Raw genomic sequence first — 14,892 nt, forward strand, 5'->3', positions numbered from 1 at the left:
AAGAGTAGAAGGTCCCACAAAAAGAGGACGTCCAAGAACAACGTGGATGTCATCAGTGCTGGCGAGATACGACATTGCATTGCGTAAGATAGAGACAGATGGCGTTTAGCGTCGACTCATGCGAGAGAAGAAGTTTTTTTTTTTTAGTATTATAGTTTCTGATGATCATGCTGACCTGAAAACAGGTTCAAATAATGGGCTAAACCGGAAGTGAACTCCAAAATGATATAATACGATGATTGAAGGCCGTCAAGTATAGGGGAAAATTCCCTGAATACACTTTCATTTTAAGACGTGCTGGAGCTCTTAACTGGTTTAAATTAGTTATGCTGAGTTGGAAAAAGCCAATGTACTGTTATTGTACCTACTATTTTTCTAAATCCTTAACTCGAGATCAGTATTTCTGACTAACTCCTCTCAGAGCTTTTAAGTCGAGTCAAGTCAGATTTATTTATGTAGCACTTTATACAATATACAATTTCAAGCTACATCCACCAAATTTGGTGAAGTCCTTTCAGCCGGTTCTGACTTATATCTTGATCAGACGTTTGGGTTTTAGTCGACGATCAAACAGGCCACATGCATATATCCAACCCTTAACGCTGTATACAGTATATGCCTCATAAACTTGGGAGGAATTTGTCAAGCCAAAATTAATTTTCTTTGTGATTTATCAAAATGCTAAAGTAAGGTAATTCAAATCTTTCCCCAGGACTTTATTTCAGAAACAGAGCTCTTCTTGATATGGGACATACATGTAGCATGGCGTCCCTGTTTACACGGGCGTGTGTGCTTTTGTTTTAGACCGCATGTGTGTTTTCAATCAGCATCTGTAGTCATCTGTAAGTGTCGTTGTGCTGTGACCTGGCTAAGATCAGATAAAGTATGCCCCCCTCCCCCCGCTCCATTTGTTATGGAGTAGCTGTCGGGCCGCTGTGATTGGTTGTTGTGGTAGACAGATAGCCGATAGGCCCTGATTAATAGTTGTGGCTCTGGCACTTGCTCATTGATCAAGGGAACAGGCTGAGAGAGAGAGAGAGAGAGAGAGAGAGAGAGAGAGAGAGAGAGAGAGAGAGAGAGAGAGAGAGAGAGAGAGAGAGAGAGAGAGAGAGAGAGAGAGAGAGAGAGAGAGAGAGAGAGATGACACACTCTTAGCTTCTGCTTATCTGGTTGCAGTGATGAGATAAACCATGTTTGCAGGCTGATTAAAAAAAATAATTCATAGTGATATTATGTACAGTATAGCATGGTTAAAATAGCCTATATGTGTAGTTGCAGGTGTTTTGATCATAGTCTAAACCAGTGGTTCTCAATTCCAGTCCTCGTGACCCACTGCTCTGCACATTTTGTATGTCTCCCTTATTTAACACACCTGAACAAGATCATCAGCTTGCTAGGAGAGACTCCATGAACTGAACTGAGTGTGTCAGATAAGAGAGACATACAAAATGTGCAGAGCAGTGGGTCACAAGGACTGGAATTGAGAACCACTGGTCTAAACATAGTATGTGTGTAATGCAAAGCTGTCGTATAATCATGTATAGTCACATAAGTCACAGAAAAGAAAAAGGACCTGTATAACACACTGAAGTCATGCAAATATAACACACACACACACACACACACACACACACACACACACACACATGCATGATGTGTGCATGGATATTTTGAATATGGAATTTAGTTACAAATATTTATGGACAGTTGACAAATAGCCAAATGTACACATATTTATAGAAATATATAATATATAATATAAAGGACTATATATTCAATAACTGGTTGAAATGTATTTATTTATTTATTATTTCATTCTTTTTTTATTTACTTAAATAGCCTTGTGGTCTTAACTGAGGGCAGTTGACGTGCCATTTAAAATACATATATTTCAAACACTTATACCCTCAGTTAACATAAATTTATATTATTGAATATAATTATATAATATTTGTTTAAAACACTTTTAGATGACATGGAGCATATGGCTGCAGGATCATACTGTTACATGTCATATTTAAGACATGATGAATGATCATGTACAGTATATTGGCAAGTGTATATATATATATATATATATACATATATATATACATATACATATATATATATATATATATATATATATATATATATATATATATATATATATATATATATATTCATAGATCTGTTTGAAAGGGAAAGGGGGAAAGACAGCAAAATGGAGTGATCGTGTGTGTGTGTGTGTGTGTGTGTGTGTGTGTGTGTGTGTGTGTGTGTGTTGAATGAGCTCTCTCGGAGGGGGGGTCAGTAGTGGGAGGTCGTGACCTGGTCGACCCTGGGGGAGTGGAGATCATCAATCAGCGAGAGGCAGGACCAAACAGCAGGAGCTGAACACACCCCCTGTCCCCTAAACCACCCCCTCACACACACACACACACACACACACACACACACACACACACACACACACACACACGCCGCCAAGCAGATGGCCTTGTAACAACTGGCTCTTGCTCACCTCACACACACATACATTCACAGATTTGAGTATGATTGATTTTGTGTTTCTGCTGTTGTTCAGACATCATTGCACATGCCCCTATTTGTAAATTATTTGCATAGAAATGACTGATTACTCCTGTAATGTACAGATCATGCAATGGGAGTATATTGAGAATACAGGATAATTTTCTTGTTCTTAACATCATGCATCTCAACATATTTTTCTTGATCCTGGAAATTTATAACTGAACTTGTAAAAATGTACAGTATAGAAAGTTTTGCAAGACTCGTCTATTATATAAATTAAAGCACTAAACCAGTACTTATACATTTCACTCTCTGAACTGCATGATCATTTCTACCCGAGGAATTAGCAAGGTGTGAAATTTACCACATCAGCACAAACACAAATGAATTCTGCATAACACACATTTTATTATCATTAAAGGCTTTATTAATCACTGTATACAGAGTATTAGTTAGAAGTTAACTTACATTAGTTTACTGAAAAAGGTAAAGCATTGGCATATTGATATTTTCACACAGTGTATCTCTCATTTATGTACTTTTATTATCTTGTTATATATAGTTAGTTAGATTTTTGTTATAAATATAAATCTGTGCACATAGAAAATCTGCATACTGTGCATTGCAGTAGAGGAAGAGGAAGAGTAGCATGGTAGTATATGCATTTGCATACAGAGTCAATGATTAAAGGTGCAGGACGTGTTTTGGGTGTTGCTGGACAAGTGTGGTGTCGGATTTTGTACAGACACCTGCTATATAAAGTGTCTCATAAAAGCAAAAGTAAAAAAAAAGACTGAAACTGAATTTGGAGCAGCATACTAGCAAAACTCTTTCTATTTCTGTCAGAGAGTAACAATGAACCCACTTTATATTACCTTAGGTTGTCTTTAGCTATATGTACTTACAAAAAATATATATATAATATTCAAATAAAATGCTATTTAATTAAAGTATTTGCACAAAATGACATACTTATTTACTCTGATGACCAAACCCCAACCCAAAAAGTACTCCTAACCTCAGCAAATGCGAATCTGGCAAGACTTTTGCAGAACATGTTTGTAATGATAAGTACATATCAAATGCTTAGTTTTATAATGTAAGTACATAGCAGTTAAAGTGGGATCGTAATATTAGTATGCTCGTATAGAATTATGAATTCAGCTTGAGTAGTATTAATCAGGCAATGACAATTTTTAGACCATTTAAGACTGGACTGCAAACATGTGAGTGGACATATTTGAGTACTATTACATACATGGAAATAATTTAGACATTTTTGCTAAACTCAACCAGTCTCTCGGCTCCTAAGGAAGGTTAAGAAGTCTAATGTAGAGCAGATTTCAAGATGTCAAGCACTCAGATCTCTCTTTTTCAATTAAAAGATAAAAAGAAACCCAGTTGGCACTGTTCCGTCGCCATGTGATTATGAAAAAGTCGTGCTGATCAAACCTTATGGTGCCATGCTGCGCTTTTGAGCCACGCGGCCACACGTCTTTCAATCTCCTATGGGGATAACAACATGGAAAACTGCATGAGAAAAAATACAATATATATATATGTTCATTTTTATTGTTATCGTTATTGGCCCGATAAGAAATATATTAAAGCTGAGCTTCAGCTGAGACACTTCAGATGAACACTGTTCGCCATGATGTTTTTAAATTGGTTGAAATATGATTGGACTCACTTTAAAAAGGAAAATACAGTTCAGTGCAACATGCAAGTGTCATATCGGCGGAATAATATTATAATGAAAACATCATTATAATTGTGTGATTGGGACATGATGAGACTTTTTTTGTAATCATGCTCTCAAAAATTATATAAAATCTGGATTTAGATTTATCGGCTTTCAAATATAAAGAATTATCGGTTATCAGTATAGGGCAAAATTTTCATATCGGTGCATTTTCTATAGGGTACACTTTACTATAAGGTTCATTAGTTAACATTAGTTAATGTATTAACTGACATGAACTAACAATGAGCAATACATTTGTTACATTATCTATTAATCTTTGTTAATGTTAGTTAATAAAAAATACAGCTGTTCATTGTTTGTTCATGTTAGTTCACAGTGCATTCACTAATGTTAACAAATGCAACATTTGATTTTAATAACGTATTAGTAAATGTTGAAATGAATATTAACTAAGATTAATAAATGCTGAAGAAGTATTGTTCATTCTTAGTTCATGTTAACTATTAAAAGGTATGTCAACTCCCTTATTTATAAAGTAAAAGTAAACTAAAATGAATCATTATTCCATGATATTTATTTTTTACAATCTCCATTGCATGTTACCTTCCTGGCTTGGTGCAGTGCAGGTTTATCCATTGATTTATCAGCGTTCATGTCCATACAGTGGGCGGTGCCGTCAATAAGAATGACTCTGTCATCGTCCGCCATCGCGTCATTCCAGACCACGCTTAACTCCATCCACGGGTCAATGTTGCCTTGGTCAGAAAAACATCACATCAGATAATGTTCAATCACTGTACTCTGAACAGGCAACTTCACTGTCTCATAGATATAAGAAATCCTTTATACCTGCTGCAGTTTTTAAATGACTTATTATAAATGTGTGTTTTTTTGTGTGTGTGTTGTGTATACTGCTGTCTACATAAAGAATCGCCTTTAAGGACAATAAAGTTAAATCAATCAATTACATGCGTATGAATGAACTCGGACATGAACTCGAAGGTGAAAGGGTCTAAGAATCTGCATGAAAGTCAAAGGCACTCATGCTCACCGTTGACATAGAGCACTCTTTGTGTTTGGGGCCGGTTCCCTCCATAGTACTGGTTGGTGAAGTCGATGCGGACCGGCAGACTGTCCTGAGGGATGTTGAAGAGTCGAGAGCAGAGCTCAGTCTGAGACTGAAGGGTTGACACACGTGAGAAGAGGCAGTGAGTGTCCTCGCATGTCTGATCTGATCCAGAAACCAACACAGAAGGTACAAAGTTGGATTAGAAATTAAGACTTAATAGACATGATGAAAACTAACCTCGTAAAAGAATATTTAATTACCTTTATTTATATAGCGCTTTATACAATACAGATTTTCAAAGCAGCTTTACAGAGATAACAGGAAAATAATGATTCAATGATGCAAATGGATTCAATTCTGCGGTAAAGCAGCTCTAAAAAGACAATAGTACACATTTATTATTCAGTTGAAATGAGTTTAGTGATAATGCAGTACTCATAAATGTGCGAACATCATCAGTGAGCTCAATTCGGCTATAAAGCATCTAGAAATCAGAGATGGCATCATCAGCTCAGTGTCAGTGCAGTCAAGTCAATAATATTGTTGAATATTAAATATCACCAACTAAGCAAGCCAGAGGCAACAGTGGCAAGACATACACAAACTGCATCACACTGTAAAATGTAATTAGTTAGTCTTACTTAAAAGAAGCAAACCGATTGCCTTACAAAAACTAAGTAAAGTGAAATAGGAATAATATGTTGTACTAACAAATGCGTAGTTGGTATAGTTCACTTACACAAGAGTTCAAGAGTTCTAGTACTTGACTAGATTTACTCTTGACTTAGTATAACTACTCAGAATTACTGACTCCCAGAGTGCATTGCAGCATGAATAAATTATGCAATTGCTTTTATTTGCCAGTTTTTATTTGCTGTCTTGTGTCAGTTAGTAGCACAACAAAAAAATCTAATAAAATTGTTAGTTACAATTAATAAATAAGAAATACAATTTTGCATGCTGAATCTTGAAGTCTGTGTGTCACTCAAGCATGGTCAATTGCCAGATATTATCACAAATATAGAGGGATTATATCAACCCAATTAAAACTAGGTGTTGCAATCAAATTTAAAAACAATTTTTTCGACATGAAAAATAGACTAGTTAAAGATTTAGTCAGGTCACCTTTTAAAAGCAACCCTATGTATCACTTCACTTCATTTAAAATCAAATAACTGTGATTTCTTGTTGCATTAATTGGAAGAGAATTACAGTAATATAAATGTAGTTCCAAGCACCCAACCAATGGGACACTGATCACCATAATGGCGAGTTTCATTGTCAAAATTGATTGTCAACATCAATTTATGACATCAGCTTTATGTGATGTTCTCTCAAATTTTTCAGTTGTTTTGACAATTCAACGTTCAAGATGACTTTGGGAAATTAGTGAATGCAACTAGAGAAAGATAACGGCAGAAGCGGAGGACATGAGCGGAAGTCTATTAAGAATTTCCCAGCCTCAACCCTTTTTTGCTTGACAAAACGGCACTCAAAAAAATCTATTAATCTTAACTTGGGTTTTCAGAGTAATCAAGGAACAGTATGTGAATAGTACAGATCACTAGATTTGTACAATTAAGTTCAGACATTATGTAAAGCTAACTAAAAAGTGTTAGTTAGAACAGCTGTTTGATTTTACCGTGCAGGCGGACAGAAACAGAGAAAAACCTTTGGAGATACCAGGCTCAGTCCAGTTCTCCTCTGGACAAAACACTGACCTTGAAAAGATTTGCCAGCACTCAAAAATGTCATAAACGTCATTGCACTGGATAAAATGTGTGTCAAACCAGATGCCAATTATTTTAAAGATAGTGCCAACACGATATTCAAGCAAATAATTTTACAAAAATGTTTGTCAGGATCTAAAATGATCCAAAAATAGATATAGTGTTCAAGATAAAGACCAAAAGTATTGTGATACTTTTTGGATGTCAAGCATTAGTAAAATGTCCACACAGCCAATATGATGAACTACACCAATTGTTACTCCACATGTGTGAACTCGAGGGAACTGCCTTCATGCTTCATAAACATTGCTAAACATATATAAAAATCACCAGTTTGTTAAAAATGTGCAACAAGGATAGAAAGATGAAGTCAATTCTGAAAAAGCCACTTGCTTTGATATTTTGTTATCTAATGCAATGAGCTTCAGAGGATGATCAAAACGAGTAGAGTTTATATAATACTCACAGAAGCCGAACTCAGTGCAGGACTGGTAGAGCCACTGTCTGTAACTGGACGAAGCTTTAGTGTTACTGAGTTCAAGCACAAGCTTCTCGTGAGAGACATCCAGACACGGGACATTCTCTCTGGCAAGGTACATCTGAAGATATGGCAGAAATATGTTCATGATGAGACTTACACCTGCGTCTCAAAGGGGCTGTTGAGCTTTATCAACATAATCTGTGATGATTTTATCATTTAAATACTATTTTAATTTAGCAAAATGTATTTTATAGTAAGAGGAAACTGTACAGTATTGTGTGTAGAGTTGTGTTTCAAATGGAAGAGATTTAAAAGAATCGGACAACATTTTTTAGTCAGTGATGCCCTCAGCTGGTTAGAAATGATATTGTGTTTTTCATTTTAGTTGCATAACATCTGTGCAAAATTAGAATATTATTAGCCGTATAGAAGCAGTATAGAAGATAGTGTGCTAAATTATTGCCAAATGACCTTGTTACATTATTACATTATTTGAGTAAATATCTTAAAAAATATCTGAACTTTTTATTCATTTATCACACTAGAAATGGACGCTAAGTGTTCACATGATAATTCTTTGTAAATTTATAAATTCATGACACAAATTTTGAGCTCAAGATGCGTGTGTGTGTGTGTGCGTGCGTGCATGCGTGCTTGAAAGAAGTCTCTTAAATGCAACAAGGCTGCAATTATTTTATGAAAACTACAGTAATACTGTAATATTGTGAAATCTTAGTATTTACAATTTAAAAGTATCCTAAAAATGTAATAGTTTACATAGACACACACACACAGAATGATTTCCGTAGGATCATGTGACACTGAAGACTGGAGTAATGATGCTGAAAATTCAGCTTTGATCACAGAAATAAATTACATTTTAAAATACAGTATATTAAAACTGTTTTTACTGTATTTGCAACCAAATAAATGCAGTCTTTGTGAGCATTAGAGACTAAAAAACATTAAAAAAAGAATCTTAATTATTCCAAACTTTTGACCAGTTATATACCAATATATATATATATATATATATATATATACCAATGAAATAATACTGTAGTATTGTATAGCATTTACATTTAGAATTTCTAATCAAGGCAACACAAAATGTACTTACCTTATCTGTGGTAATGCATACTGTTATACCACAAAACTTTAAAATACATCTAAACTTAAATTGAATTTATTTTATTTCTTTATTAAAGCTACACACAATTCCACTTTTTCTTTGAACCAAATAGTTTGGATGCCACATAAAATGAGATGAAGAAATGTTACCGCCACTATTTTGACCAGACGGTCATACGCCTCTTCCTTCTGCTCACAGGCCTCACTCTTATTGGTCATGATGTCACACAGCTCCGCGATGCTGAACGCGACCCCCTCCTCGTTGTATTGGACGGTTCCCATGAAGATATCAGCCAAACTCTGCAACAGCTCCGCTTTGTCCTCCGGCTTCAGAGGGATCTCACAACAGCCGAAGTCTTTTCCCACCTCGGTCTCATTCCCCATCAGCAGAGCTGCCTCGACTGCTGCAAACACTGCCTTCACTTCTGCTACACACTGAGTGAGGACACACACACTCAGATAGACACACAGAGGGATTCATAGCAACCCTAAATGTGCTCTTACCTTTTTAGAGCCACCCACTGCCTCATTCATAAGACTATAAGCAACCACCTGCAAAATAAAGGTTTTAATGCCAAACCACACAAGTTACGCAATAACTACTGAAAGTGTTGTGCTCTAGCTCAGAGTTTCCCCAAATTGGTGTTTGTTGGTGTTGGGAATCTCCTATCCCCTAATTTGGGAGTCACACTTGATTTCTGATTGAAAGTAATAGTTTTTTTTTCTAAGATTTGTATTATTATTATTATTATTATTAATTATTATTATTAGCAGTATTTAAAATGACATTTTTGAAGGCAGATTAGTGTCATCAGTTGGAGTAAAAAACACACGTTGATGTCATGTTGTAACCACTAGATGCCTGTATAGCTGTATTTAAAGAGACTTGCAAATTCTCTAGTTGGTTTTAGACATAATTACTTTTATTAGGTTGTGGATTTGAAAATAAGTTTAGACAATCTCAAAGTCTATTTTTTGTTTGCAATGTTTATTTGATAAGTCAATTTTGTATAACGCAAAAACTGACTCTTCAAATAAACATTTGACGGGTCATTACAGTCTGAACAGAGAGAAAACAAGTTTCTGTACTATTCTGGAGATGCTACGATTTTATACATTTTTAAAACGTAATTTTTTTTCAGTCGAGAGTGACCGAAGAGCACCATAGAATTGGGGTAAACAATGCATATTAGGTTCCTTTATTCACACGATTTCCAGCATTTCTGTGGATAGAAGTTCCAGTAGTATCCTGCCAAAATAAACGCTTGAAGATTTGAACGTATGAAAGTGAAAATTTTTTAAACATAAATATTAGTATTGTAACTTGACATGTAAAATAAAATTATTATTAGGCCTGTAATTATCAAATGTTAATTCTTTTTTATTTTACAGGACAATTGTACAGAACAAAAACAACAATAACATTAATAATAACAATAAGTACTTCACAAGAATGAAACTCTCACCCTATTATAAGAGCTAAAGTCCAGTTGAGCTTGAACAGGGGCGGAGGATGCCACTGCTCCATAGATAAGATGAGGAAACTAGAAGAAAAACCCATTTTGGAGTGTCACTGAATGGAAAAGAGCAGCATAGGCATTTTTGTACATTTCTTCAGTGTTACAAAAAAAGAAAAAAAGAAAAGAAAATGATGACAGAATTCTGTAACACTTTACAATAAGGTTCCATTTGTTAATAGTTAATACATTCTTCAACATGAACAATGAAATATACTACTAAAGTTAATTTATTCAGCATAGTTCATGTTAATTTCAACATTTACTAATTATTATTACTAATTATTATAATTAGTGCTGGGCAATGATTAATTGTGATTAATCTCATCCAAAATAAAGGTTTGTGTTTACATAATATATTTGTGTGTACTGTGTATAATTATTTTGTATATATTTAAGAAATATTTGCATGTATATAGTGTATATGTTTATATATCATTTATTATATAACAATTTTTCTTAGAACAAATGTATACATGCATGTGTGTGTGTTTATATTCACACATATTATGAAAACAAACTTTTTTTTTTGGGATGCGATTAATCAGGATTAATCATTGCCCAGAACTAATTATAATCTTTATTTTATGGTCTTGAGCTAACATGAACAAACAATAAACACTTGTATTTTTACTAACATTAACAATGATTAATCAATACTACTCATGTGCTCATTGATATTAACTAATGATAAATAATGGGTCCTTAAAGTGTTACACAGTTTTTTTTTTTTTTTTAGTTAACTAACCATTTAAGGTGCAGGTGATAGACCTTGGTGGAGATTTGATCCTCTAAAATGTATTCGAATTAAAGATTAAAAACTAATTCAAAACTTTGGTTCCACTTAATGATGTCTTTGTACTAACATTTAAATTATTCATTTGATACAGTGCACTTAATGAGTACATACATGTTTTTACATTGTACTTACATTTTAAAAAATAACTGTGTAATAACATTCGATACATATCACGATACTGAACTCAGATGTGATATTATTGCGATACTAAAGACTTATGGTAAAAGGTTAACAAAAAATGTACTGTTGATTAAAATGCTAAATTTGGTTTTGCATTGTGTGTGTAAATGAATAGGCTTGGACTTGGTGCTGGAAACCCAACGCACAGGACAATAGAGACACCAGAATAACAATATTCATGATTCTGAAGCTGAAAATACTGAATTATTTCAGACAAATATGCTTGCGCTCTTTCACTGACAAGATATATTTAAAATAATGTAGGCCACCTTTTACTGATAACATAAGACATTTGGCATTACCAGGACCCACAAATATTCCCCCATTGCATTATTATACATTATATTCAACATTATATACTGTAGTAGTTTAATGTAGTGCTGACACTGAAACTCTGAAAACGTGATTTTTTTCTCACACACTAATTTTTATTTTGGGTGAACTATACACAATACATATTGATGCATTTTATTATTACGATATATTGTGACACAATATATTGTTACACCCCTATACTGTTGACCCTTCCCTTACACCTTAACCCACCCTCCTAAACCACCAACCCTGTGCCGAACCTCACCCGCATCCCAGCAGCACACGTGTATGGACACAATAAGTACATACATTAGTAGTTAAAGACACGGGACCAACACTTTCATCGAATTTTTGAACTTGTTTGGGAACAAACCTTTCCTCTCAGCCAAGCCGAGAGAGCTCCAGCATAGGAGCCTCCGAAGCTGATCCAGGTGTTGTTGTGCGAGAGGCCGAAGCGCTGGCTGATGTAGTGCCGGAACACAGCCAAGTCCGCCAAACTGAGACAGGGAGGAGAGGAAACAACATGCATCAGAACTGACACTGTGATCATCATTGTGACGAGTGAAAGGTCAGTCGTCATTACGCCTGCTGGCTGGAGAGATGTCTCAGTGTCTCGGTCTCGAGTCCATCAGGGTTGATGCTCTGCCCGTAGAAGCGGTGCTCCAGCGCCACCAGCAGCGCTCCGTGACTCTCTGCCATCAGCACATGGTGCCCTGACAGATGGAGGAGGAGGGGGGTCAAACGCAAAGCACACTTCTGGATTAGCATTCTCAAAATTAGAGAATCAATTCGAATTTAACTTCAACTTGGAATTTAATTCAACTTTAGAAAACTGTGCCTTCATTAATGAATAACTACACAGGTAACTACACAGTAACGCACTATTAACACTAGCAATTACTATTAACTAACAAGAAACTCTGATTAACGTATTAGTACGTAATAGCGCTCAGTCGAATGTGGTAGTTCACTATTAGCTAATCAATAACTACTATTTTTTATACCTCACTGAAGACTAGAACTACTATATGCAGGTTCATAATTAATAATGCATAATGGATAATATAAGGTAATGGTAACCCATTAGTAATGAATCAATAGTTACTACATCCTTTTAAAGGAACTACTAATTATTTGGATCAGTATTATGAAGTGAAGATCATGGGAACACAGTAATGACTAAAGTGTTACCAAATCCATCGGAAGGAATTACTATTAAAAATCTCACAAAAATCTCAAAAGTTTGCAATGTTTTATATCTATGCACCAGTCTGCACCAGATCACTTGGATGTGGCTGTGTATAAGAGGTAAAAACGATATAAATACTGTTCGTTTTCTCACACAAACTGCTCGTTTCGTGTCTTAGGCCATCAGTGTGTACTTACGATGGGGAATTGTTTAATTTGGACGATGGGGAATTGTTTAATTTGGACGATGGGGAATTGTTTAATTTGGACGATGGGGAATTGTTTAATTTGGACTCTGTGCTTGCTCTTTGAGACAGTGACCATAGACCTGCATTATATGACTGACAGACAAGAACGTTTTGACCTAAAAATATCAAAATTGAAACTACTGCGGAAAAAAAGACACCTACATCTTGGATGCCCTTGAGGTAAGCTAAAACATACCAAAATTTAATTTCAAAGTGAACTATAGTTCAGATAGTAGATATATAGTAGATGTGTGTTACTCATTTGTTCCTGCAGTTATTCATTAATGACGGCACATTTTTCTAAAGTGTTACTATCAATTCTTTGTCCCCGTTCTCCGTCTGGTCCACATACGCACAACCTTTGCTTCATGAACACTCAGTTCTGGAATAACCTTTTTTTTGAATTCTTTGTGATGTTCTTCTTTATTTGCAAGCCATTGCTTTGGATAAATGTAAATGCATTTTTGAGGCAACCAGTTATGTGACTGATGATTCTATATTGTAAGTCTTTGATATTAAGAGAAATTATATTAAGAGCCCTCCCAAAAGTTATACAAATATATTGTGTACTAGTAAATGACAGCATGATGATGCGTCTTAGATTAACTTGTTTTGAACCTGCAACATTTGGCGCCACCCAGTGGACAGTTGAGTGAGGTGTAGGAGGAACTGACGGGTATTTTGGCTTTATAAAACGTATCTATAATCACGTTTTTCTCAGGAGATCAGGTTGAAAGTAGCAGAATGACTTGAAGCCCCCCCCCCCCCCCCAAAAAAGAAAAAAGGCTCCTAACCGAACAATACACTGAATTTGGAGAGGGGTCCCTCTCCTCCTATGTAGAGAAAGACCGGTCCATCTGAACGCTGCCAATAAACGTCGTTCACAAAGAATTTCTGTGGAGAACAAATATTAAAGAATAAATGATGGCAAAATAATTGACATGATTAATTAATTCGTTTTAATATAGGCCTAATTAAAACAACATTTTATAATAACTTCAATCATTTTTTTTTATTTCACATGATTTTGAAAGTAGGAATTAAAACGACCCATTTCGGTAACACTTTATAATAAATAAACAGTAATAACGTATTTACAAATCAAACAAGCATTATTTTACTCTTTACATGAGCTAATTAAACAATAATTGAGTTAATGACAATGAATGAAGAGCTCCCTATTTTTATATAATAGCTTATTAATAGATTAACAATGAAGATACTACAATAATTAACTATAATACTTTGCAAATGATCTAAGTACTTTATTAGGCTACTGTATACTCATTATAAAAAGTGTTCCCCATGTCTTGTTCTTGTGTCTGATCACATTTAGAGCAGGATGAGTGTGAGGTTGTGTCTATAGTTTGTACCTGTGGGAAGGTTTTGTTATTCTGCTGGTCATAGTGGTTCAGGGGTTGGTGAATTGTGCCTTTCTTGGGAATGGCAGTGGAAGTGTGTTTTATTCGGGCCTGTTGGATTTTATGCACGTGGTCCTTCATTCGCCATAGAATTTGACCTAGAAAAAAATATAGAACAATTTTTTTTTAAATGTTTTGAAAGAAATCTCTTCTGCTCACCAAATCTGCATTTATTTTGATCAAAAACACAGTAAACACAGTAATATTGTGAAATATTACAATTTCAAATAATTGTTTTCTATTTTAATATATTTTAAAATGTAATTTATTATTTGTGATCAAAGCTGAATTTTCAGTATCTTTTAGAAATCATTCTAATCATTATTTTCATTATCAGTGTGGAAATACGCCTGAAAAACATTGATATTTATCATTGTTCAACCCTTAAGCACTGACTAAAATGATTTCAAGCCCATCAAATGACACTAGCTAATGTTGTAATTTTAAAGCTTTGGTATATTTATTTTATATTTGAATATATTTTAAAAAGTAATTTATTCCTGTGATCAAAGCTGAATTTTCAGCATCATTACTCCAGCCTTCAGTGTCACATGATCCTTCAGAAATTATTCTGATATGATGATTTGATGCTCA

At 34.8% G+C, this 14,892-nt stretch overlaps 1 protein-coding gene across 1 annotated transcript; it reads right to left on the bottom strand.

The window, feature by feature from the left end:
* Positions 1–3,960: 3,960 nt before the first annotated feature.
* prss16 (serine protease 16) lies at positions 3,961–14,379 on the bottom strand (the record flags this gene model as incomplete). The annotated part of the gene is made up of 11 exons (XM_081370929.1): positions 3,961–4,020; positions 4,823–4,974; positions 5,271–5,450; positions 7,485–7,617; positions 8,781–9,065; positions 9,135–9,182; positions 10,097–10,174; positions 11,815–11,938; positions 12,025–12,154; positions 13,672–13,771; positions 14,251–14,379. 11 exons carry the CDS (start codon positions 14,377–14,379, stop codon positions 3,961–3,963), a joined length of 1,419 nt encoding a protein of 472 aa, XP_081227055.1.
* Between the last annotated feature and the right edge of the window lie 513 nt (positions 14,380–14,892).

This window comes from Scardinius erythrophthalmus, assembly GCF_964197995.2.
Source record: "Scardinius erythrophthalmus genome assembly, chromosome: 7".
Taxonomy (NCBI): Eukaryota; Metazoa; Chordata; class Actinopteri; order Cypriniformes; family Leuciscidae; genus Scardinius; species Scardinius erythrophthalmus.